This window comes from Sciurus vulgaris (assembly GCF_902686455.1).
Source record: "Sciurus vulgaris genome assembly, chromosome: 5".
NCBI classification, from domain to species: Eukaryota; Metazoa; Chordata; class Mammalia; order Rodentia; family Sciuridae; genus Sciurus; species Sciurus vulgaris.
This window is the reverse complement of record NC_136465.1, coordinates 115,760,355-115,787,666: the sequence shown is the minus strand read 5'-3', so window position 1 is coordinate 115,787,666 and position 27,312 is coordinate 115,760,355. Positions and strand designations below refer to the sequence as shown.

Below are 27,312 nucleotides of genomic sequence, written 5' to 3'. Positions count from 1 at the left end.
ACTCAGTTGCTGAGGCTGGCTTTGAACTTGCAGTCCTTTTCCTGGTGCTTCTAGGATTACAGGCATGTATCACCGCGCCCAACTGTATTCTTGTTCTTTTTTTTTTTTTTTTTTTTTTTTTTTTTTCCCACCCGCACCCGCCTCTGTATTCTTGTTCTTAATAATAAAGGATATATAAGCTCTGGAATATGATTTCTAATCTATCTTAATACACGGGTGTCAACTTAGTTGAAATATTTACAGAATTGGAAAGTTGAGACATTAATTAATGGGTTAAAACTGCAGCTGGCCATAACCTAGCCCTGTGTTACTCACCCAACTTTATATACAACTTATTTATTACAAAATGATTATCTGACTTAGACACACCTTCTCCTCATCCATAACCATGGTAACTATACTCTACCCTTCTCTGTGCCTTTATCTACACTACTCTCCTTCGCCTCCAGATATGGTGAGTAAATAGTGCTTTGAATGCTGGAAGACCAGCTTAGATGAAGGCAAGAGCACATGTGGGAGATTCAACCAAAGGAATAACTCATCATTGTTCAGTGCTACTGAACCTCCAATGTTTTCTTCTCTCTACTATCTACAGTTATTCTGTAAGGCTGGCTCAAGTCCTACTTGAATTTTTCACAGCTTTATGTGCTATTATGTCATTAATGTGTCTGCATTTAATTCTATGACAATTTTATCCCCCAGTGCACATAGTACTGATTTTTGTACACTGCCATGCTATCACAGTGTGATGCTACCTGTGAATATTGGTTTTATTTCCTCAATTAGAAAACATTCTCTTAGTTCTCTAGGGTAAGACCCATGTCTTATATTTGACCTATACTCCTATGCCTCCCCGAGTTTAAACCCAAGAGTATGCATGTAGCACCAAAACACAAAGACAGTATTCAGTAAATACTTATTGATATTTTAGGAATCATCAGGGGAGGCTAAGAATTTTCTTACATATTTTTAGCCCATTTGTTCAGAAACCACCTCCACTGAAGGTTGAGGCCACCTGGAAGGTAGGGGATTAGGTTCAGCATAAGGGAACCTTTAAAATAAAAACCAGAAATGAGCATGAACAGCAGGGTGTGGGAAAAGTTTTATGAGCCTCACATCACAAGTCTAGAGTCCATCTTCTATCATCACCTGCTCCTGAACGCTTGAGTTGTAATTTTGTAATTTTGTGTGTGCCCTTTCTGAAGAATTCTAAGCATAAAAGATGATACTACCTCAACTCTCTCTGTTATTGTTAGCCAACCAAAGCTGCCAGAGAACATTTTTAAACTATTTTGGGAGGTAGTGGTAACTTTTCTAAACAGATTGATTCAGAAGAGCTTTTTTTTAAAAAAAATTAAAAATAAATGTTTCCATGGAAAATCCCATGGGATTATTTCCAATTGATCATGTCAGAAGGGGCAATTTTGACCCCAGGTCTCATTGTTTAAAATATAATTTAAACATTTGTTCTATTTCCATCATTTAGTCTACTTTTGGGGGATTGGAGATGAATCACTGAGGGGACTAGCATGTCAAGGAAAAACACTGTAGAGTTGAGTTCAGGGAATACAGTTCAACTCCAGAGAAGCAGGGTAGGGAGAAGGAAGCTCAAACCTGAAATTCAAGTTCCTTGAAAAGTTCCCATGGATTACCAAGAGCCTTCTTTTCCCTAAGAGCAGAGGCATTCTGTTAAGGAAAAGATTTGCATTGCCCCTGTGGGGCTATTTTGGCCAGCAAGTCTAAATCCAAATATCCTGGTTTCCGGAATTTTCTCTGGGCCCTGGTCTCTGTGAAATGAGTCCTATTGTTTGCAGTTTCCTTTTCTAGGTCATGGTATTGCTCTCTTGCTTCCCAGCACCTAGATTTGCCTAGAACACCTTCAAAAAGGTAACAGACCCATACATCAATGACCTCTGAAAGACCAGGCACCATTTCTTTTTCTTGTTTTTAAATTTTTATTTATTATTATTATTATTATTGATACTGGGGATAGAACCCAGGAACATTTTACCTATGAGCTACATCCCTAACACTTCTATTTGTGGTGGTGGGTAGGTACTGGGAATTGAACCAAGGGGCACTCTACCACTGAGCTATACCCTGAACCTTTTCATTTTTTATTTTGAGACAGGGTTTCATTAAGTTGCCCAGGTGGGCCTTGAATTTACAATCCTCCTGCTTCAGCCTCCTAAGTCTCTGGGATTACAGTCTTGTGCCACCATGCCTGGCCCCAGCCCTTTTGTGAAACTTTTTTTTTTTTTTTTTTTTTTTTTTTTTTCATTTTGAAACAGGGTCTCATTAAGTTGCCCAGGCTGGTTTTGGACTTGCCATTCTCCTGCCTCAACCCCCTGGGTACCTGGGATTGTAGTTGTATGCTACCACATCTTGCACCATTTCTTTTTTGGTAGTTTTAGCAAGCAGACTCAACTGTATGATTCTGAGTTTCTTCTCTTCATCAGATTTTTACATCCATCTGCTTACCTACTTAATTCAGTACTAGCTGGGAAGCTGGGTATGATGGGCACAGGTCTGTGCGTAGTCCCAGCTACCCAGGAGGCCGAGGTGGGAGGGTCATTTGAGTTCATGAGTTCCAGATCAGCCTGGGCAACATAGTGAAAGGGACCCCTCTCAAATACAAACAAACAGATCTAGCAGGGGGTAAATTTAAAAAGAAAATACTACTTAACTGTACCTACTTTTCAAAGTTAGGGGTTTCATAAAACTTCACCTGTGTTGGTTGTTTTGTTTTGTGGTAAAAGATGCAAAAACAGCACTGAGTGAAAGGTGGGTACATGAATAATCAGCCACAAAACATTATCCTGTGTTCCCCCTGCTGGCCTTAAGGCAATACAACACAGACACCCTCTGGCACCAGTCTTCACCTATTAGAGCTCTATAAAAGCAAATTTGCCCTAAAACAAACTCTCTGTCTAGAAATAGAATAAAAACGTATTTTCTGTGTACTCTCAAGTTTTAATTTCAGATCAAAAGTAAGTTTCTTTCTTTCATGTTTACAGATCAGACTCCTACTCCAACTAGATTCCTGAAGAACTGTGAAGAGGTGGGACTCTTCAATGAACTAGCTAGCTCCTTTGAACATGAATTCAAGAAAGCTGCAGATGAGGATGAGAAAAAGGCAAGAGGCGGGACTTATGAAAAAAACAAACTGGTCATGTTCCAATCTAGGCTGTTATTGTACCTTGGGAGAATTCGCTTAACTGATTAAAGCACAGAATCATGGGAATAATTCTCTAGAACCAAATAGTACTCACCAATCCTAGTCATCCGCCCAGGCCTTTGAGAGTCCCGATGATGGATCAGCACAGTTCTGTCTTCATCAGAAACCAATCTTCTGACCCTTCAGTGGAGTATAATTTTAGTAATGTATTTTTTTAAAAATTTGTTATGAATATGTGGATGTTAAAAGAGTACCAGTTGGCCAAGCACAGTGGTGCTTGCCTGTAATTTTAGATATTTGGGAGGCTGATACAGGAGGATCACAAGTTTGAGGCCAGCCTTAGCAACTTAGCAAGACCTTGTCTCAAAATAGAAAGGATTGGTTGTGAATGCCCATGGGTTTTTCCCAGCACACACACAAAAAAGTAGTATGAATTGCTCAAATTTTATTAAATGTTTTCATTGTAAATTCCCCTTTTTTCTAAACAGATTAGACTTTTCACCGGGACTATTCTTATTCAGTCAACTAACTAGTCAATAAGCATTTATTGAGTTTCTACTCTTTATTTCAGTATGTGTGGTCCTTGCCCTCAAATAGCTTTTTAGTGTGATTCAGAGCATTAAAATTAAAGGAGGATGATCTTAATGCCTTTCAAAGCAAATCAGCCAGGATAGTGAAAGAATTAGACGTTATGTCACTTCAGAAACATTTAAAGAAATTAAGGAAGTTTTGCTTGGAAAAGAGATTTAGTATGAATAAAAATGTTATATAGAAATACTTGAAGAACTTTTTTGTAAAAGGAGTAATTAAATTTATTCTTTGTGGCCCAAAAGTAGAAGTATGACCACTGGATGGATGCTATCACAAAATATGTACAAATATATAGAGCCATTTAGAGGAAGATACTGTAGTAAGGATTAAAATATTGGAATACCTTCTAATCCTGAGGTGCTGTGATTCTAGTTTTAACCTTTATATATTCCAGATCCCTAGAGAATCCCTTAGTTTGGAATTCTAGGGGAAACTGTCAAAGAAGCAGAGTCAAAGGAAAATAGTTCTCATGGAATAACAAGTTTGGGAAGAAAAGAAAAATGGAAAGGTCAAAGTTTAGTTTAGAATTCAGGGGTTTTAGTTACTACTTAAAATCAAGTCTGGCTGGGTGCAGCAGCTCATATCTGTAATTTCGGGCTAGGGAGCCTGAGGCAGGAGGATTGCAAGTTTGAGACCAACCTCAGCAACATAGTGAGACCTTAAGCCACTTAGCGAGACCCTGTCTCAAAATAAAAAGGGCTGGGGATGTGGCTTAATGTGGTTAAGCACTTGGGTTCACTTCCCATTACCAAAAAAATAAAATAAAATAAAATCAGGTCTGAATTGCATGATTCAGATAAGATTCCAATATCTACATCCCCAAACATATTTATTAACACATGTACCTCATAATTGCATGGTTTAAAGAGGCATGGGATCCTATCAGAATATAGAAAATCCAGAATGTAAGAAAAAATTTTCATGGGAACTGTTTCTTTCCAAGGGGAAGACACTAGGTAAATGAAGATAGTTACGTCTGAATTTTCCAGGCAGCTTACATTGTAAAAATACTAGATAAAGTGTTGTTATCACCAGAATTCTCTCAGTTTTGCAGCTTTCTATGAGCTTCTTTTCATGCTGTCTCCTGCTAACTAAAAAAAAAGGGGGGGGGGGGGCGGGGCAGGGAAAATTAATGGCATATATCTGTAGCTTTTCTTTCAAATGTCTGAACTATGCAGTCTTCTGAAACCTTTACTTTTAGAGACTGAGGTCTCTCATCTCTGCTACCTCAACTTATGTGATATAATTTTATTTAAAGCATCCCTACCTCATCTCCCCTGCCATTTTCCCCTTCTCCCAAACAAAATAAGTACTCAGATTATTTCTACCAGGATATAAGGAATTTTTATACCAAATTCTTTATAGGAAAATTCAACAAAAGTGGTTTCCCTGAGAAAACTTCAAGTCTTTCCCACTGTCATTTCAGCTTGACTGACACTTCTAGGAGGCCAGTTCATAGTTGGTCTGGCCTTTCCTCAATGGGCATCCCTTGATATTTCTGCCTACCTGTCCAGGGTGATCTTTACCTACCCTTGATGAGAAACACAGACATAGTGGAAGAGTATCTCCAGGAGTGTTTAATGAACCTGAAACTTTCTTGAACCACAGCTTTTCTTGGAGATGCCCCTGGGAATTTTAAACCAGTGGTTGTATTTACTTACAGGTTTCAACTTCCCACCAAACTCTTGACTTCAGTGTTCTCAGAATCAGCTAAACTGGGCCTAATATCTTAGCAATGTAGAAAGAATGAGGCAGAAGTGAAAAACCATTTTTGCTATTCCTCACCCTCATTAGACTGGCAAGAAAGAACCATAACTACCTTATTTAGTGTAGTAAATAGTAGATTATCTTTAGTTTATTCAACCAGCTACCCAAAAGACTTCTAGGGATTGAGGTACACGGTAAGATAGAAACAAACTCTGTTTCACCAAGAAGTGCAGGATATGAGAATAATGGAACAAAAAAATCTACTTTGTCATGAAATTGAACTGAAGTCAACCCTCTTTTTGTGGTACAGTGTCAGCCATTTATCTCAAGTAGTTTACTGTTCCCTGCAAAGCCACTTAACAGCTCACAGTTCTGTGAGGTGATCACACCACTGCCAGGAAGTACTCTACTTTCTCATTTGTTCATTCCTGTTCCTACCACCAAGTTCTGATTTCTTTCACTGATCAGATGATCAGTCTCCTTTCTACATTATTACCATGTGTACATATATAACTATATGACTGGTGGGATTCTACATCATGTATAACCAGAAGAATGAGAAATTATACTCCATTATGTATGATGTATCAAAGTACATTCTACTGTCATGCATAACTAATTAAAACAAATTTAAAAATTAAAAAAAAAGAAAGAAAAACAGCACATCTCCCTGAAACTTTTGCTCCAGATTTTGGGATGAGATCACTATCAAGCATGGTGAGTTCCCCAGAAAAGACCTTTCCTGTCTTGTTTTTAGTATGTTAAATATCCATTTTGTCTTCATTTGCTTTTTTTTTTTTTTTATACCAGGGATTGAATCCAGGGGTACTTAACCACCAAGCCAAATTTCCAGCCCTTTTTTATATTTTATTAGAGACAGGGTCTTGCCGAGTTGCTTAGGGCCTTGCTAAGTTGCTTAGGCTAGGTTTGAATTCAGGATCCTCATATCTCAGCCTCCTAAATCACTGGGATTTTAAGCATGTGCCACTATGCCAGGCTTCTTCATTTGCTTTTGATAATTAGGTAACCTAGTTATTCTGGTTGGCAGAGTATTCACAGCTCTTTAACGGCCAGCAGAGTTGGTTGGGAATAAGCAGGTACTTGATTCAGGAATCATTTTACTTTTCTGAAAAAGATTATAATCATAATATTTGCATGAATTTAAATGACATCTTTTCACTTATTTTCAGGTCTTTAAAAGTATTTGCTTACCATTGGTCTTATCTTATTTTATGGTTAGAGAAATAGAATCCCTGAGAAGATAAAATGATTTGACCAGAGTTGTTCATAAAGCATAGAACCCACACTTTAACTTGCAGTTCAGTGCTCTGACCAAGGACTGAACTTAGAAGCATATGCTCTCATCTTATAATTGGAAAGATATAAATTCAACCTAAAGGGAATCATGAAATTGAACTCTCTTCATTCTCTTTCATAAACAGGGTGCTGCCGGACCCCTTGACATGTCTCTGCCTTCCACACCTGACATCAAAATCAAAGAAGAAGAGCCTGTGGAGGTAGACTCATCCCCACCAGACAGTCCTGCCTCTAGCTCCTGCTCCCCACCCCTGAAGGAGAAGGTAAAATTCTCTACCAGGAGTTATCCCAAACATTAATTGATAGGTTAAGGTATTTTTTTGATATTTTTTTTAGTTGTCAATGGACCTTTATTTTATTTATTTATATGCGGTGCTGGGAATCAAACTCAGTGCCTCACACAGGCTAGCCAAGCATTCTGCTACCATCGGAGCTACAACCCAGCCCAGATAGATTTAAGTTTTTTGTTATTTTTGGAAGTGGGATACTGAGAAGCACTCAACCACAAGCCACATCCCCGGTCCTATTTTGTATTTTATTTAGAGACAGGGTCTCACTGAGTTGCTTAGCACCTTGCTTTTGCTGAGACTGGCTTTGAACTTGAGATCCTCCTGCCTCAGCCTCCAAAGCTACTGGGATTACAGGTGTGCACCACCATGCCCGACTAGATTAAGTGTTGATTCACAAATAATATAAGGTACAGGAGGGTTGATTATATTTAAAGGAATCTTAATTGTTTAGAAAATTTATATAAATTATGCTTACTCTTTTGCCCAGCAATTCCATTTCTGAGTCTAAGGAGGAGAGTAATTGGAGCATGTCTGCCAAAAGAAATATGTAAGAATGCTCATAGTAATTTTATTCATAAGAGCCAAAAAAAAGCTAGAAACATTCTGAATATCCATCAACTAAAGGATAAATTGTGGGAGTCAGGTGTAATTCAATGATAAAATACCTGCTTAGCATGTGTAAGACCTTGGGTTGAGTCTTAGCATCAGTCAATCAATAGTAGTATATTTCTAAAATGGAATACCACATGGCAAAGAAAAAAAAAAATGAACAGTGTGGTACCAGATGTGGTGGCACACATAGCAATTTGGGAGGCTGAGGCAGGAGGATCATGATTTCAAAGCTAACCTCAGCAACTTGGTGAGACCCTGTCTCTAAATAAAATATAAAAAGGGCTGGAGATGTGGTTGGTGGTTAAGTGCCCTTGGGTTCAATTCCAGGTACCAAAAAAAACCCTAGGCTGTGGCTGTAGCTCAGTGGTAGAACACTTGCCTAGCATGTGCGAGGCTTTTGGTGTGCTCTCCGGTATTACAAAAGAATAAAGAGCTAATAATCAGGCCTGGAGTTGTGGCCTCAGCATTGCATAAGAATAAATGAAATAAGTCCATTGACAAATTTTAAAAAATATTAAAAAAAAAACTAATGATCATACAGCAGTATGTGTAAGTCTGACAAACATATTGAACAACAACAAAAAATAAGGCACAAAAGTATGTAATTTGATTCCATTTACATAAGTTTCTAGAAGAGACAAAAATATTTGATGATAGAACCCTGGCTTGTGTACTAAGTCAGGTATGGTGGTGCACGCCTTTAGTCCTCTAAGATGAGAAGATCACTTGAGCCCAGGAGTTCAAGACCAGCCTGAGAAACATAGCAAACAACAAAACAACAAAAAATAGTGCATACCTCTCATGAAAGAAAGGCATGGATTGGGAAAGACAAAAGAGAACCTTCTGGGTGCTGGAAATGGTCTCTATTCTGATTTTATATATGTAAAAGTCTTTTTGTAATAACTTTAGATGAATGCACTTTATGGTTGCTATAGTATACTTTAATTAATAAGTGAAAAAGAAAAATCACATCCAGGTATGGTGGTGCACACCTGTAATTCCAGTGACTCAGAAGGCTGAGGCAGAAGGATCACAAGTTTGAAGCCAGTCTGAGCAACTTAATGAGGCTTAAGCAATTTAGCAAGACCCTGCCTCAGTCTCAAAATAAAAAATAAAAAGGCCTGGGGATGTGACTCAGTGGTTAAGTGCCCCTGGGTTTAACCCCTGGTACCTAATATATAAAAAGGTTCCCACAGAGAAATAAAACCAAGGGAGTATCTACTAGGTTTCTATTATTACTGAAGTTTGGTACATATACAGAAAAGTGCATAAATTATAAGTATATAGCTGGCTGAATTTTCACAAAGTAAATAGCCTGTTGTAGCTAGCACACAAATCAAAAACATATTAGAACCTCAAAAGCCCCTTTATGGCTCCTCCTAGTCTACACTGCTCTACCATTGGTTAATTTTAGTATCTGCTATAGGTAAAATATCTGTACCTCGTCTTACTTCTCTCCAAATTTAGTTTTTTCAAATTTAGTTTGACAACCTCTCAAACCTACCTTCTCTCTAAACAGTGCAGGCATCCTACCCTCTCCCCTTTTCATAAGCAACCAAGTAATACAAACCGTCTGGAGATGCTTTCAAGGCCAGTGTGATCACCAGCAGCCAAGATCCTAACAAGTTAAATGAAAAGCAGTATGTTTTATTGCAATATGATCATTGTTTAAGCTTTTTGGGTTTTGTTTGTTTGGTTGGTTGATTTTCTATTTGTTTGTTTTTTGGTACTAAAGATTGAACCCAGGAGTGCTTACCACTCAGCTAAGTCCCCAGCCCAGGTTCTCACTAAGTTGCTGAGACTGGTTTCAAACCTGTGATACTCCTGCCTCAGCCTCCTGAGTCACTGGGATTACGGGCATGGACCACCATACCCAGCTCCACAGCCCTTTTTTGTAAGGGTTCTATGGGAGATAATGAGTTGCCTTATCACCAGTGAATCTGCATTTCCCTCTTGGAGGTCAGAAGGCACTTGAAAATCAAGTTCAGAATGAGAATATCTAGATTATGAAACATTGTAACAATCCCTTGAATTTATATGGTATTATAATGCATCTCCAAAAGTTCCAAGTGATTTTCCAATTATCATTTATGTAACCATTGTCCCTGAAAGGGAGATGGCTAAGGGATATTAATTCAGCATTCCTACTGAATGGGTGAGTGAGGTATGAATGTATGAACATGATGAAATCAGTCATGATTTATATAAGTGACTGTAATGCTCTTTCCAATAAATTTGTACTAGATTTTAACAATTATGTATTTCCCTATAAGCAGCCCTTAAAGCCTTTTGTGATTTGTTGGTCTGTTTTCCCCAGGAAGTTGCCCCAAAACCTGTCGTGATCTCTACCCCCACACCCACCATCGTCCGTCCTGGTTCCCTGCCTCTCCACTTAGGCTATGATCCACTTCATCCAACCCTTCCTTCCCCAACCTCAGTCATCACACAGGCTCCACCATCCAACAGGCAAATGGGGTAAGTAGAAAGCAAGGAGAAACAGTGAAGCCTGAAACTTTACACTGTGAAATTATAAAATATGAAGTACTTTTGAATATCCAAGAAAAAGGAGTAACTAAGATTATTTCTCAAATTTTTAGGGCTGGGAAAGTAGCGCAGTAGTGGAGTGCTTGTCTGTCATGTGTGGGGTCCTGGTTTTGATCCCTGACACCACAAGAAATAAAGTAAAATTTTAAAATTAAATCTTTCCCCCATAAACAGAATCTCTTTTACCTTTTTTAATAGATAAGCAAATATTTATTTGGGGATTTAATGCTTCTTTAATCGAAAAAACAGTATCTATAGAACTTTAGGAAGTTCATTGTAGTGGTGGAGACCACACAAGGAAGTGTATTTATCCTGTAAAGTAAAGGTTGAAACCCATCAGGTCATCTTCTTGAATCTAGTGTTGCCTTCAGTCCCAGTTAGGGTCTTTGGTCTTTGCTACCCCTAATTTTGTCTGTCTAATTGTCTTTACTCCTTGCATGGCCCATACAGGTTTCCTGAGGGATGACCCATCAGGGACCCATGGATTAAGAGGCCATTGTGTGGATTTAGCTTCTTTAAAGCTTATTTGTCTCTGGACACTGTAGGAAAAATTAAAAGAGCTTCTTTTTGGGGCAGGAGAGCAAAACATGGAAACAAGGGAAATTTATTCAAATTTGACCATTAAATGACTAATTCATCTTTGCAAATTGACAACTTTAATCCAACTCCCTCTTGCCTAAGGCAAGACAGAACTTATTTATGCTAGTGGTGGTGGTATTAATTTAATTGTTCTAAAGCCTTAATGGGATTAGCTTTCTACCATTGAGTTTGTTTAATTTACAAGATACAAAGATTTCACTGGGCTGAGGGTATACCTCAGTGGTAGAGCATGTGCCAGACCCCTGGGTTCCATTTCCAGCCCACAAATAGAGAAGAAAAACAAAAAAAGAAAAGAAAAAACTTGGCCATTTTTCTCCATCTGTAAGGTTAGTGGCATTCCTGCTTTTCCCCATTTTGAGAGGCTGTCAAGATTTTGCAGTGCTGCTCTCCTCCTTCCCTAACTTAGAGAAGACTAGAAGAGCTGCTCATTGTTGGAAGAAGATCCATAGGCAAAAGATATGTATTGTGAGCATTTCACTTCGTGTCTCTTATAGGTCTCCCACTGGCTCCCTTCCTCTCGTCATGCATCTTGCTAATGGACAGACCATGCCTGTGCTGCCAGGCCCTCCAGTACAGATGCCTTCTGTTATATCGGTGAGCTCTGTAGTTGGGGCATCCCACGTTACCAACACACTAATCCCTCCTTTCCACCTGAATAGTCTTAATCACAGAGGGGCCCCAGGGAAATATGGGCTCTGGTCTGTATTTGTTGAGCATGGCAGCTTGCCCAAACTCTCCACTAACCTCTGCCAGTCAAACACAGTAGAACACTAGACAGAGACTCATCTGGGCAATTGGCTCCTGGTTTCAGGAATTGATCTTGCCAGTCCACTGATTGTTGATTTCACTTGGCACATCCCATCTCCCAAATTGCCCACTATTTTCCTGAAGATACAGCCCCAGGCTAGAGTTATTGCTCAGTGGTAGAGCTCTTTCTAGTGCATGTGAGGTCCTGGGTTTGATCCCAACAACCACAAAAGGAAAAAAAAAATGATATAGCCCCAGCCTTTTCCACAAAAATTGCTCCAGCACTGAAGGATTAGATTCCCTCAAGCTATTTCTACATGTCCTATGGACAGGTCACTTAGAACAGGACCTAACATACCAATCTCATCATTTTAGGAAAACCAATTTTCTCCTTCTATGGTTTTTGTTTTGTTTTATTTTGGTTCTTGTCTTGATACAGTTGGCCAGACCTGTGTCCATGGTGCCCAACATTCCTGGTATCCCTGGCCCACCAGTTAATAGCAGTGGTTCCATTTCTCCCTCTGGCCATGCTGTACCATCAGAAGCCAAAATGGTGAGTACATCGTAGCCTGAGGAAATGTTGGCCCTCTACAAGGAGTAGTTATCAGTTAGGTTTTTCAAGTAAATTGAGCAAAGGAACCTTCTGGGACTTGCAAAGCTAAGGAGACCCTGCTGTGGGATTTGGAAAAGAAAAGAGCCTGATTCATGACTCTCATCTACTTTCCCCACCTTTAGAGTCTGGTACATAGACCATGGCAGTGAAAAAAAGCAGGACAGATTGTTTGGAATGGAACACTTGCCGTTTTAGTTCCAGGGTGACAGATGGAGGGTGGGTGAATGGGCAGGGGATCTGGCCAAGAGGTGAATAGCTGCATAACCAGATTCTGGCGAGGTTCCAAGAGAGAGCTTTCATCTGGACTCTATTGCTTCAGCAACCTCCAGCTCCCAACTGTGCCCAGGATGATAGCCAGGGAACAGAGTAGGCATTTTAAGGATCCAGGTGCACATTTTCTCTTCCTGTCATTTTCTTTTAATTCCTCTGATAAGAGAAAATTGGAGTAGAATTCTTAGCTATCTGTAAAGTCAGTGATAAAATTTAAGCCATCTTTTTCATCTTTGATGGAATCTCACCCTTGACAAGCTTTTTTTTTTTTTTTTATCTTTACCCATAGAGACTAAAGGCCACCCTAACCCACCAAGTCTCCTCAATCAACGGTGGTTGTGGAATGGTGGTAGGTACTGCCAGTACCATGGTAACAGCCCGTCCAGAGCAGAGCCAGATTCTCATCCAGCATCCTGATGCCCCTTCCCCTGCCCAGCCACAGGTCAGTTGGGCCCTTGGATTGGGGGGAACCTATATTACACTTATTCAATGTCATGTCTATTTCACAAGGAACAGCAAACTAGAGAAGAATGGATTTCAGCTTTTGGGCATCTTCCTGCTACTTTAGTTCTTGCTGACAGTTTGACTACAGCAAAATTTACCATTCTTGCTAGGCAGGTGGCACATGCTTATAATTCCAGTGATCTGGGAGGCTGAACAGGAAGGAAGTGCACCAAGTTTGAGGCCAGCCTGAGCAACTTAGCAAGAACCAGTCTCCAAAAAAAAAAAAAAAAGAACTGGAATGGAAATGTAGCTAATTGGTAGAGCCTGCCTGGGTTTAGTCCCCAGTACTACAAAAAAACACACCATTCTTTACCCACCCTTGTGTTAGGACCAATGTGCAGATTGAATACTGCAGAGCTGTTATAAAGGAGGAATCTTTGTTTTTTCACATGTGAATGGTTTAATGTATCTGCATTTCAAAATCATCTGAAACATGACAGAACCTTCACCTCAAGCCACATTATGTTATGCAGTATTACAGGAGTCTCCTCTAGTATCTTTCCCTTCTATTAAGGCTTACCAAGAACCACAGTGACTAGCCAGGCATGGTGGTGGTACACACCTGTAATTTTAGCTACTTGGGAGTCTGAGGCTGGAAAATTACAAGTTTGAGATCAGCCTGTGTAACTTAGCAAAATCCCTGTCTGTCTGTCTGTCTGTCTCTCTCTCTCTCTTTTTTTTTTTTTTTTTTTTGTGTGTGTGTGTATGTGTGTGGTACTGGGTTGTTCTGCCACTGAACCTTTTTTATTTTGATCACTAAGCTGCCCAGGCTGGCCTTGAACTTGAAATTCTCCTGCCTCAGCCTTTGGGGTCACTGGCATGTAAAAGACTGTCTCAACAAAAACTAAAAAGGGTTAGGATATAGCTCAGTGATAAAGCACCCCTGGGCTCAATCCCCAGAATCAAAAAATAAACAAATTTTAAAAATACTGAATTAGATATTTATAACAAAAAGCATGTAATAACAATATATTAATACAGTGTGATGTTTCAGGAGTAAGATGACTCAGTAAAAAATAAATAAATACATAAGAAAGCACTTTTAAAAAAATGCTTCCTTATTACCAAGTCAGTACCTTTTTTATCACAGAGAAATAAAAATCCTTAAAAATTCCAGAGGGGTCCCATTTAGATACCTGATTCAGAGGTCTGTTTTAAAAAGATTCTTTAAAAACTGATTAGTCCTCAGTTTCCATAATTGTATACACTGGACAGGTGACAGTGACCTTAGATTGGTTTCTAGAGTTACAGTCTTTGCCTGTATGTCTTTTCCTGATGTCACCACCTGCTTCATTGGTTATCACCACATGTCCAAACATTTCATGGCCATATGTTGCCTTGAAGCTTGGCCGCCAACACAAGCTTTCATTTGAGTTTTTTTGTTGGAAGCTAAACCTGCCCACCCTCCTGTACCCTTCCATCCCCCAAAGCCAACCAGTCCTGGAGATCCTAAAGCAGGAGCTCCCTGCCGGAGCTATGCTGTTTTCTCTCTCAGGGAAAGGACATATCTTCCTTTGTAATTACTCTTTCATTCCTTCTCTTGGTCTATCCTTTCATCTCCATCCCCTGCGTGAGTTTCTTAGCTGCCTATGAGAGAAGAGGAACTTAGCCTTCCCTTTCCCCCGCCCTCCTTAAAAAGCACTGATATGTGCTCTGGTGAGCTCAGGACGTTAAAAAAGTTGAAATTCTCAATAGGATTTTTGTAAATTTCTTGAAGAAATTAATACAAATGATACAATGACCAAGGCCTTCAGGTCATTAAATGCCTTTGAAATTTCTTCTCCATTTTTTCTTTCAAGAGAGATAATATTAGCCAGGTATGGTGACACAAGCTTGTAATCCCAGGAATCTGATGTAGGAGGATCGAAAATTCAAGACCATCCTCAGCAATTTAATGAGGCCCTAAGCAACTTAGTGAGACTGTGTCTCAAAATAAAAAATAAAAACTGCTGGGGTTATGGTTCAGTGTTTAAGTGCCCCTAGATTCAATCCTCTCGCAAAGAGAGAAAGAGAGAAAATTAGTCTGAATAAGTATGGTCTAATAGAGACCATAATTCAAAAGGTCTCAGAGTGGAATACAAGATTTCCGTGTTTTGTAATCTCATGCTTATCTTCATGAAAATGATAGTATTTATGGGATTAGATAAATATAAAAATGTTCACTACTAGCTATAACTCCAAGAAGAATTTATCTTGGGCTTATTTTATAGTATATAGTTTCTTTTCTACAGATGATTGACCTTTTTTATATTTTGTTTAATTTTAGCTGCTATTAGGAAATTGGTCTGGCTTCTCTATGTGCATACCAACTTACAGAAAGAGAAGATGATCCATACGTGCTTTAATGATAATACACTATAGCCTGAAATTTAAAAAAACAAAAGACAGTCCTATATCATAATTTCATAAAGGAATTAAACATGTTTTACAAAGCAAACAAAAGGTGTGAGGGAGCTTGCTGAGGGTGATTGATTACTGCTTATAAATTTTTAAAAAATACTAATCCATATCTCCCCCTAAAGCCCATATCTCGCTCATAGTGAGATGAATAGAGAAACATTTTCTTTCTTGTTTCCTGAAACCAGTTAGAGCATGCAATTTTTTGTGCATATTGCTTGTCAAAATCAATGATTCTCAAAATTTTATTTCAGTCTCCTTAAAAGTTTCCGGGCACAGTGGCACACACCGTAATCCCAGCCACTTGAGGCAGGAGAATCTCAAGTTTGAAGCCAGTCTCAGCAATTTAGCAAGACACTGAGCAACTTAGTGAGACCTTGTCTCAAAAGAAAAAATAAAAAGGACTGGGGATGTAGCTCTGTGTTAAAGTGTCCCTGGGTTCAAACCCCAGTACCAAAAAGAAAAAAGGATACCCTATTGTTGTCAAGTGCAGTGACCCATACCTACAATCCTAGCAGCTCAGGAGGCTGAGGCAGGAGGATCATGAGTTCAGAGCCAGCCTCAGCAACTTAGCGAGATCCTGTCTTAAAAAATAGAAAAGGCTGGGGATGTGGCTCAGTGATTGAATGCTTCACGTTCAATCCCTGGTACCAAAAATAAAGAAGAAAAAAAAAAAAAAAAAAAGAAAGAAAAAGAAAAGAAGCAAAATTTGATCCTGGTTTCATTTTTTGTATGTCTCAGAAATAATCAGTTTTTCAACTGAACTGTGGTTTGTCTAAGCATAACACTAAGAAGACTAGAAGGAAATGGGAGGCAGAATGAGGAACAATGGGAGGCAGAAAGAGAAGCTAAGGGACATAGTGACAGGACTTGCTGTGTTACCAGATTGGTACATATCTTTACCAGACCTTATTACTCTACCTAATATCAGGTTTGATTTGGAAAGGATTGATGTTCCCATCAAGTAACTCCTCTTCCTTCTTGGGCAACAGGTCTCTCCAGCCCAGCCCACCCCTAGTACTGGGGGTCGACGGCGGCGCACAGTTGATGAAGATCCAGATGAGCGAAGGCAGCGCTTTTTGGAGCGCAACCGGGCTGCGGCCTCTCGCTGCCGCCAAAAGCGGAAGCTATGGGTGTCTTCTCTAGAGAAGAAGGCAGAAGAACTCACTTCTCAGAACATTCAGCTGAGTGTGAGTGGGTCCTGAACCATTATTGGGATTGTCAAATCTGGAAAGTGGGATTGAATCAGAAAAAAGTGGGACAATGTAACGGATGATGGTAATTCTTTAATTAGGAGAGATCCAGAAGTTTTGCCAGGAAGAATATAGAAAGAACCTCTTAATAGTTAGTATTGAGATCTCTTCCCTAATTGGGAAAGACTCACCATCTACCCCTAAATCTGCTACTAAAACCATTTGGGTGGAAGAAATTAAATTAAGCACCCCAGAACATTCTTATAAATCATCAGTAGAATCTGACCCCAGTCATAGAACACCCAATGGGAAATGTTTTTGCCTCAGAAAAAGGAGCTTAATGAAAGAAAGAAAGAAACCACACAAACAAATAGAACAATTATAATCCGTTCTCTTGAATGTTATTTTCCCTTTTTCTGATTATTAAAACATTCAATTGGAAAGGTAATATGATTACATTTCTATATTCTCTTTCTCACTCTCTCTCTCACACACACAAACACACACACATAGAATGAAAACAAGATCCATTTTTAATTTACCTTTCCCAGCCCATTCTGTTCCCTGAAGATAAATTTGATATGTACCTTCCAGAGATATTCATATTTCTAGTATTTTTTTTCATTTATAGTATGGGAATTGGAGGGAATGTGAGTTAGTTCAAACAAATAGGTTAACAGTGTCTCCTAGAAACCTAGTCATGATAGCCTCATTCTTTTAAATAGCTAGCTATATATTAGTACATTTTGTAGTGTGATTATATTATAAGGTACAGATATTGATATTGTTCTGTTTTTAGTAGAACAATAATGCTGCAATGAATATTGCAAGTCCTCTAGTAAGTAGTTCTCTTAAACAGACTCCTAGATGTAGCCTTTTTTAGTCAAAGAATATATGCATTATTAGTTTGGGTATAATCATATTAATCTCAAACAGGAGTAGTTTTCTACTTTGAGTCCCTGCTTTTCATTCTAGGCAACTCTTGTCATTGAATTCATGGCCCTGGGCTATATGAAATCTTGCTTCTTGGGAAGGAAAATCCAGACAGATTCTTTTCTCACTCTGGGGATAACCACTGGGAATCCAAGAATGGAGGGTGAATTTTCTTGATACTCTTTTCTTCCCTACCCCCTCAGAATGAAGTCACATTACTACGCAATGAGGTGGCTCAGTTGAAACAGCTACTATTAGCTCATAAAGACTGCCCAGTAACTGCACTACAGAAAAAGACTCAAGGCTATTTAGGTGAGTAGCTCAAAACAAAACAAAATCAGCCAGTTATAAACTGCATTTATTGAGTGTCTCTCTTGTTTATAACCCCATTCTGAATGTGTTAGAAACTCTCATACTGATGAGTGAAGAACTCTGTGGAACAACCAGTTTGACCAAAAAAAAAAAAGGTTTTGACAACAATTTGGAGTTATCCTAATATAATAATCTAAAATAGTTGATATTTATTAGACATTCTTTTTTTTTTTTTTTTTTTTTCCGGTACTGGGGATCGAACTCAGGGCCTTGTGCTTACAAGGCAAGCTATCTCCCCAGCCCGACATTCTTTTTTTTTAAGGTATGAGGAATTGAACCCGGGACCTCACACATGTACTCTACCACTGAGCTACATTCCCATCCCTTTTTTTCTCTTCTCTTTCTCTTTTTCTTCTCTCTCCCCTCTCTCTCTCTGTCTCTCTCTTTCTCTCTCTCTCTCTCTCTCTCTCTCTCTCTCTCTCTCTCTCTTTCTCTTAATTTATAAGAAGGGTCTCACTAAGTTTTCAGGGCTGGCTTTGAACTTGTGATCATCCTGCCTCAACTTCCCAAGTAGCTGGGATTGCAGTGCCACCATGCCTGGCTGGATGCCTATTTTGTTTATGAATGGTACTATCTTCCCAATACTCTCATTAAATAGATATTACCTCTATTTATAGGTAAGAAGACTGTACTCAAAGTAGATCACTTACCTGAAGTTACACAGCTAGTAAAGTGATAAAATCAAGATTTATGTCCAGACTTTTTTTTTATTCCAAAGACACTAGAGACTTCCAGAAAAGAGATAAATAGCAGAAGATACTTTGGGATTAAAACATTGGGATTTGGGGTTATATTTTATTTTTTTTTTATTATAGTTCAGTGTTGGTTTCTATTTATAATCTAATGATCACACATAAAATAGTGCTGGAAAGAGACGGCTATAGAATTGTTATGAGCATAAACACAATTCTGAAGTTAATATTACTGTGAATAATTTGCTTGTGGATAGTAAAAGCTAATAAATGCTCATTTTCATTACAAGTTAAAGAAATTTATAGATATGTTGGCTCTCACATTTTGATATATTGAATTATTTCTGCAAAACCATCCTTATCATTTCAAGATGTATTCTCATAGAAAAAGAGTAACCACATCACCAGTTTTAAACATCTCTATTTAAATTTTAATATGTGCTTCAGGGTATATTCATTAAGCAGATGTAGATTGAGTGCCTGTTCTGTACCAGGCACTGTTTTACATGCTGGGAATATAATAGAAAATCAAATAGATTAGATTAAATCCCTGCCCTTGAGGAGCTTATATTTAGTAGGTGAGACAAATAATAAATAAGATAAATAGGTAAAGTATATGGTATGTTAGATAATAGTAAATGCTAGAAGAATAAGTAAAAAAGGGAAGGGTGATAGGAAATGTTGGTAGCAAGATTAAAATTTTAGATGAAGTGGCTTTTGAATAAAGACCTAAAAGGAAGTGAGGGACCTAGCTGTGCATTTATGTGGACGAAAAGTACTGCAGAAAGGATAAACATCAAATGCAAAGACCCTTGAACATACCATGCCTGGTATATTCTAGGAACATCAGGGAGGCTGGAGAGAATGGGGCAGGGATTATTGGATGCGGTAGAGGATATGTTGGGAGAAGTTCACATAGGGTCTTGTCAGTCATAGCAAGAATCTCAGCTCTTATTCTACATTGGGGACCTCGGGTTTTCAGCAAAGGAGCAATATGACAGACATGATTTATATTTGAACAGGATCATTCTGTTAGAAATATCAGGAGTGGGGCTAGAGTTGTGGCTCAGTGGTAGAGCATTTGCCTAGCATGTGTGAGGCCCTGGCTTTGATCCTCAGCACCTAATATAAATAAATAAATTAAATTAAATACCCATTGACAACTAAATGATAAAAAAGAAAGAAAGAAAGAAATATCAGGGGTGCAATGACAGAAGCAGGCAGTTCACCTAAGGTTACAATAATATGAGTAAAAGTCTTGACCGGGTGGTAATAATCAAAGTGGAGAGCAGGTATTGGATTCAGGATATCTTTTGCAGTCAGAGTGACAGGTTTTGATGACAGGCTACATGCAGAGGTATATGAAAAAAAGAAGAATCAAAAGTTGCACCAAAGTTGGTGGCTTGAGTGGCTACAAGAATCAAATTGTCACTGGGCACGGTGTGCCTACCTATAATCCCAGCAACTCAGGAGGCTGAGGCAGGAGGATTGCAAGTTCAAGGCCAGCCTCAGCAATTTAGCAAGACCCTTTCGCAAAATTAAAAAAAAAAAAAAGGACGGGGGATGTAGCTCATTGGTTAAGCACCCTTGGGTTCAATCCCTGGTTACCCCCCCACCCCGAAAAAGAAGAATGAAATTGTTATTAATTAAGATAGAGGAAGTCTGGGAAGTATATCAAAGGATGTTTTGAACAAACTGAGGTTAAGAAGCATATTAAGCTCGTAGATGTCATGCAAGCAGTTGGTTACATGGATCTACAGTTCAGAGGAAAAGCTAAAGGTACCCTTTAGGAGTCAGTAGCATATAGTTAGTTTTGAAAGCCAGGAACCTGGATGAAGTTCCCAAGGGAGAGAGCATAGCTAAGAAAAGAAGTAATTCCAAGACTCAACCTTGAGGTACTTCAGAGGTCAGAGAGATGAGAAGGAACCCACATGAGATCAAGAAGGTGCAGCCACAAAGGTAGCTGAGTAGTAAGTCAAGATAAGAAAGCATTTCAAGAAGTTTAGTCATCAACTGTTTCAAATCCTATTGATGAGCTAAGGAGACCAGAAATGAGCATTTTTCTCAGTATGTGGCCTATAGGTAGAAGTTTTCTACTCATCCTACAAACACTCTGACAGGTAGTCAATCCATTAAACTACTTATTTGTTATGTCAAAGACATGTTTAGTTCCTGCTGTGTGGTATTGACATTATGGTAGGTACCTGACACAACACAAGTAAGATACTTTCCCTATCTCTGACTCAGTCATTGTAAACCTGTGAAAGAGATAAGAACAGGTATCTCAGGCAAGGAGCCCCAAGCTTCCTAAGGGTAACAAAGAAGGCCTCACAGAGGAGACAATATCTGAATCCTGAAAGATGACTCAGGCGTTTATCAAGAGGTCAAAAATATAACCACCTTTTAGAAGTTGGACCTAATTCCTACAGATCTGTTCAAGCAGCTATTGAGACTGTGATGTTTGATAAAAACTCTTTGACCAATAAGCATCATGGAAGATACTTTTGTATGGAGTTCAGATATTTGTATTTAGTAGTAAAATGTTATTATCACCTTAATTGAACTGGCATAATTCATAATGAATGTTTGTTTGTTTAAATATTAATTGGGCATGAGGGATTGAACCAGGGGGTGCCTTAACACACTGAGTAACATCCCCAGCCCTCTCCCCACTTCCCTGCCTTTTTTTTTTTTCCTTTGAGACAGGGTTTCACTAAGTTGCTTAGGGCTTAGGACCTTGCTAAGTTACTAGGCTCTCTTTGCACTTGTGATCCTCCTGCCTTAGCCTACCAAGTCATGGGATTACAGGCATGTGCCCACTGCATCTGGCTTATAATAAATGTTTTAAATCATTAATGCCCAGCTATTACCTAGCTAACTGGTAGTCAGGAGGATCCAACAGACTCCTTTTGTAGTTTTTTCATTTGAACCTGACCAAGAACTGGCGGCCATTCATAACATCATTTGGTTGTAGCTTTATATTTATCAGGTTTACTTGGGGTAAACTACCTGCTAAAGAACACAGAAAATAATGGAATGGTTCAGTTCCTTTGGGAATTCATCCAAGAGAATAGCTAAAAAGAGGTCTATTGTAATCACCTTTAAAGAGGAATAAGAGGAAAATGTTCCAAACAGGATTATTAACTATAGAGAGACTTAAAAGTCAGTGTAATTAATATGTTGTGATTCACTTTATTGGGTTAGAGGTTAATTTTGGCTTAGTTCTTGTTCCCTTCTCACAACTTCCCATTTCCTTGGCCCATTGATGACATAGAAGCAAGTATTCTGGGGAATTTTCCCCTAAAAAGATAAGTGCCATTTTCCTTTGGACTCCTTTGGAATTATGGCAAAAGGTAGTCCTGTTTCCCTGTTCTTTTTTCTAACCATTTGCTCTCTGCTCTTTGCGTTCCTTCCTGGCAGAAAGCCCCAAGGAAAGCTCAGAGCCAACGGGTTCTCCAGCCCCTGTGATTCAGCACAGCTCAGCAACAGCCCCTAGCAATGGCCTCAGTGTTCGCTCTGCAGCTGAAGCTGTGGCCACCTCAGTCCTCACTCAGATGGCCAGCCAAAGGACAGAACTGAGCATGCCAATACAGTCGCATGTGATCATGACCCCACAGTCCCAGTCTGCGGGCAGATGATGCCTCCCCTGGTGGAGAGGTCCCCAGCCAGAGCTCGCCCTCTCAAGAGCCAAGAGAGATATCATCTTATCCTCTCCCATCTGCCTTGGATATGGCAAATACACGGGGGTGGGGTCGGGGGAGACGTTGTGTGTTGTGAGTATGGACAGATGTGGGGCTTTTCTCTTTAGCAGCATGGTCATGTACGTCTGACACCTGTACTAGGGGTCTCCCAACCCTGGAGCCACATAGATCATCCCCCAAGGGTGGGGTTTCTGATATACCCACAGCCAAAGGCTTTTCCAAATGGTCCGAGCAATCACCCTTGCCCCATGCACATGTACCTGTCTCTTTTAACACTAACTCTTGCACTTCTAGGTTTGGGGTTTCTCAGTTTCCTCTTTTCCCACTAAGCTGTGGCTGTTATCTTCTTGTTCCTTACCAGCATGCCACTTCTTGCTAGATAGAGGGGCTAGATCTGATGGCATATCACCTGCCATCCTACCCCCAGCCAAACCACAGACTCAGGACTTTGTCTCTCAGTAGCTGCTTATGTATGCCTTTCCCCTTCCTAAACTCTAGTTAAAGCATTCACTTATGCAGAATGTCAGGTTACCTTTGACTTAGGAAGTAGCAGTATTTTCCAGCTCTTCTGTAAGCTTTATTCATCTTTCTACCTGCCAACAAAATAAACAAAAAGAAACGAGCAGAACCCCAAGATTTCTAGTCCTTTTTCATCGATTTCCAGAGCTATATGGGTACCTCTTTTTGGTCTCCTGACTTTCCCTAGGTCTTTCCCATCTCCTCACTAAGCTTTGGCAACTTCCATCTTGTGGCCTTATTGCTTGATGTTGCTTGGCAGTGAAAAGGGAAAGAGCCTGGGATCTAACTGGTGATTCCCTCTCACCCTCCATCCTCCTGTAGTTCTAATCATCAGGGCAAACAGGAACAATGTAATTTAAAGCTTTTTCCATCAGGTTACTGGATTAACTGATACTTTTATGTTTTACAAGTTTACTGGCCAAAGTATGTATATTGTCATCTTTGGTCATCTTTCTGCCCTTGTTCTCCCTCTTGGTTCCCCTATATACATTACTGCCCCTGTCCCTCTGCTATAACTAGTTCAAATCAGTCCTCCTAAAAGGTATCATGTATGGGGACTCTTAGATTCCCTTGCTGTTGCTCTTCCTCCATCTCTCAGCCTCACAGATCTCTTTTCTGAGCAGTCTTCTATTCACCAGAGCCTGTCACCCTCTGGACTACCTTTTCTCACTGGTTTCCTAGCTTAACCACTAGGTCTCCCTGGTCCTGCAGAGTTTCTTTAACCCATTTCTATTCTCTACCCCTCAAGTACAATGCTTCTCCAAAGTATAATTTCCAGGACTCTGAAGCATCATGGAAAAGGTCCTCAGGGACTTTTCTTGAATATGATTGGATAGAAGAAGGAAGGGCAGAGGGAAGGTACTGCAGAGGGGCCCAGGGTCTGGCCTGCCTAGGAAATTGTCAACTGTGACTCTCATCCATTCTTATTTCAAAGAGTTGGGTTATAGGGGAAGAAATTCATCCCTCTTGATCCTCTTTCTTCACCATTAAGCCTCCTCATCTCTCTTGGCTCTTGAACTATGCAATTTTTACCAGGGCCATAGGAAGCAATCCAAAGCCAGAAGCCTACTGATAGATAGGTCAGTTTTAATAGCCTTTCAGTAGGAAACCCTTCCAGTTGTCCTGTAGCCACCTTCTGTCATCTGCCAAAGCCAAGAATGTCCTTTTATTCACCTCTTCTGCCTTCATCTTAAGTACATATACAGAATAACTGCCAGCCTCCTTTCTTATTTTGTCTTCCAAAACTGGCTGCCAGAGGGGAATGAGAAAATGTTCTAAACTACAAGATTCCCATCTCCTCAGAGTGATATGCTGGTGAACCAGTCAGGTGACATGTTCTGCTGCATTTATTTTACATCTCCCCTCCTGCTTTTCAGTGTCAGTGCTGAACAAGCCACACCTGGTGAAGACACAAAGGAGAGAAAACATGATTTTCTCATCCTCTACCACCAGGGACCCAACAGGAACTGCTCCTGAGGTGATCAGACTAGCAAATGTCATGGCAGATGGTCAGGATGCAGGTTACCACCTGCAGGGACTTTGCTTGCCTCTAAAGATTCATAGCCATAACTTGTTCTCAGGACTTCTCCTTTAGATGGCTGCTCCTTGGGAGTTTTTTTTCCTGCTTTTGAGTCTTGTTTCATTTTTTTTATTGCCTTGATTTCCCACTAGCAGCCTTGCCCTAAAGCATGACTGAGTTTATGGCTCCTAAGGAGCTTTCATAAGACCCTTGACTATTTTTTCCCCCTTCAGTCAAGTGTTTTTAAAGTTAAGAATCAGTTTGTCACTGCACACATGCCCTGCCAATCTGTCCCTGTGTTGAATGACTATTTGATGTAGAGGGCCTTTATTAGTTTTTTAGCCCCCATGTCTAATTCTCTTGAGTCTTTTAATTCATTTTCATCAGTGAGGAGGCTAGCATTGGGGACCTAAATGAGGGACATTGCCAAAACTGTAGTAGTGAATTGGCACTAAAATGAGGAAGGGGAAGGACAGAACCCCAGGCAACAATTCAGTTGGTCCTCAGCCTCACTCAGAAGGCAGCAACTGCTTATCCTGAAGCTTTCTCTTAGAGTCAAGGGGAAATACTTACCTTATTGCTGCCACCCATGTGGTAACTCTCCCCTGATCTTTGCCTTCCAGATTTATCTAGACCAGAACCAGATATCATGGAGGTGTCACTTAGCCCTACTTAAGGACTGCAACCTTTCTAGGACCTAAGGGAGGACCCTTTCAGAAAGGAACTGAGAATGTGGATGTCTTAGGACTCTTCCAAGTGAACACAGGACTCAGGCCTCCCATCTCACTCCAGGCTAGAAAGGAGTGAGAGCTTGTCTGGTCTGCACTTGCTGCCCTGCGCCCTTCAAAGTAGCTTGCTCAGAGAAAGCCTCCCACATGATGGGAGGACCAGAATGAGTATAGCTCCTTTAATTATTTCCTGTTGGTTAGACACACCAAATCTGGCTTCCTTCTGCCTATACTCTTCTCCTTGGCCCTAAGCACTCGACCATATACTATAGGGAATGGTTAGAGTAGCTGGGCCAATTGAACCTCACCTTGCTGCCTCCTTCCCTATCCCTGTTCTGTAGCTCTTGATCCCTTCTTGACTTACCAATCCATCTTCTCAAGGACCTGCCCTCCAGCACCACCATCCTGGGAGATTGAGCACTTCACTATATCTGTGTACCATCTACAGCCTGAACCATCAAGCAAGACACCAAGAAATTCCTTTCTATGGTTTTTGAGGTTCCCTGCTTCACACTGAGAGGCTCCTGAAAGGTGCTAGCCCCTAAGATAGCTCTTCCCCCCACCCAAAAAGAGTCCCCTTTTCATAATTTCCTTCCCATCCCCAAATTATTTTTCCTACTAATATTGTACATTATATACACAGGAAAGAAATATGTTCTTTTTTAATTTCATAACCAGTCTGTTTAGAGTCCAGTCCTCCTAGCTATGTCACATATGCCTTTGCTAATGAGTTTTCTCCTTTCTTTAGACTTATGTTTGGGGTGAAAGGTGTGGAGGAACAGAACAGGTGAGGCTCCTAAGGCAGATTAGAGGATCCCTCCCCAGTTTAGCTTCCCTAATCATTCCTCTCATAGCATAGAACGGATTTCTGTCTCCGTTTGCGCACATGAATGTGCTTGCCGACATAAATGCCCATTCACTCACTCCAGCGTGGTGACCCAACAGGAATGAACATAGGTGGTGGCTGGCGAACATTCTCACCCTCTGCACCAGTTGAATTACTTCTCTTTGGGGTAAAATCCCACCCCAGAATAAGAAAAGGCTGGGGAGAGTAGGGCAGATTAACACAATTTATGTCTTTTTTTGGATACAAGTTCATATTGTAGCTACAAGGGTTTTATTTTTTTAATGGGGGGCACAGAGATTTCTCATCCCGACTACTGGTGAGTGATGTATTAGCTATAAGTGGCTACAAGCACTAGTCACAATGACTTTACCTTCAGTTTGTGGTTTTCAGAATATGATTCAGAACCAGCAGCAGAAGCAACACCATCACCTGGAGCTTACTAGAAATGTCCATTCTCAGCCCAACCCAAACCTACTGAATCAGAAACTGGGAGTAGGTTTTAATAAGCACTCCAAGTGCTTCTAATACGCACTGATATTTGAGAATCATCGCCTTAGGAGCAAGTTGGGAGCTTCTTACAGGACACAGAGGATTATTTTAAATATCATCCTCTGCCTTAGCACTAACATATTTTTCCCTTTCTTCCAGTCCCTCCCCTCAACCCCCATTAAAACAGTCACGACCACCACCACATCACTCATCTCAAATTCTAGGTTTTCTTCCTTTTAGTCTTATCTCTAAAACCTGTCCCTTCATTGATTTAGACAGGAGTTGTCCCTGTTCCCTTTCAGACTGGTCACTCTGCATTCTTGGTTACATTAAGGACCAGACGGAGCTTTAGCTGGCTATTCCTCCCATCCACACAGACACCTTGCAGGCAGGGAGGAGTTAAGCCTCCAGCCCCAACAGTGGAGGCTGCTGCATCCTGATATAGTATCTGTGGAGAAGAAAGCAGTGTGTATCTATGATTATATCTGTTCATCTATATATTTTTGACATGTAGCAACACCTCTCTATCCCATCAAGGAACTCAACTTGATCTGGGTCTCCCCAGTCTCCAGTGGTGGACCCTGACAGGTGGGAGGATGCAGTGCTACAGGCTATTTTGTTACAAAACCATCTTTCCCCCTTTCCCCCATCCAATTCAGCATGACCCTGTGAGCAGGCTCTCACACTTTGGGACGGGGCTGAGGCGCAGGGGCTTCGCTCTCTTCTCTGTAACCGTCCCTTCCTCCCCATGCCCTCCCTGCCACTTAGCAGTTATTCCCCAGCCATGCCTTCTCCCTCCCTCCCTTGCCCTGACATATATTGTGCCTTATTTATGCTGCAAATATAACATTAAACTATCAAGAGAACCACTGGTTTGTCTGATGCTTCACTACTCTGACCCACAAATCCCACTGACCACTATTCTGGGAACTCACTGGGCTTTCATATC

At 40.2% G+C, this 27,312-nt stretch overlaps 1 protein-coding gene across 5 annotated transcripts in view; it reads left to right on the top strand.

Annotated features, from left to right (window-relative positions):
- The window catches only part of ATF7 (activating transcription factor 7), a 94,407-nt gene extending 67,175 nt beyond the window's left edge, over positions 1 to 27,232 (top strand). For 4 of the 5 annotated variants that reach the window (XM_079140891.1, XM_079140889.1, XM_079140887.1 and 1 more), the window contains 9 exons: positions 3,018 to 3,136; positions 6,919 to 7,056; positions 10,013 to 10,170; positions 11,334 to 11,433; positions 12,026 to 12,139; positions 12,759 to 12,911; positions 16,363 to 16,560; positions 17,700 to 17,808; positions 21,981 to 27,232. In XM_079140891.1, the coding sequence (XP_078997017.1) occupies positions 3,018 to 3,136; positions 6,919 to 7,056; positions 10,013 to 10,170; positions 11,334 to 11,433; positions 12,026 to 12,139; positions 12,759 to 12,911; positions 16,363 to 16,560; positions 17,700 to 17,808; positions 21,981 to 22,198 (1,307 nt within the window). In that variant the 3' untranslated portion in view covers positions 22,199 to 27,232. Of the gene's footprint in view, positions 1 to 3,017; positions 3,137 to 6,918; positions 7,057 to 10,012; positions 10,171 to 11,333; positions 11,434 to 12,025; positions 12,140 to 12,758; positions 12,912 to 16,362; positions 16,561 to 17,699; positions 17,809 to 18,485; positions 21,180 to 21,980 lie in introns of those variants that run through there. The other variant, XM_079140888.1, reaches the window with a different exon arrangement.
- The last annotated feature ends 80 nt before the right edge of the window (positions 27,233 to 27,312 follow it).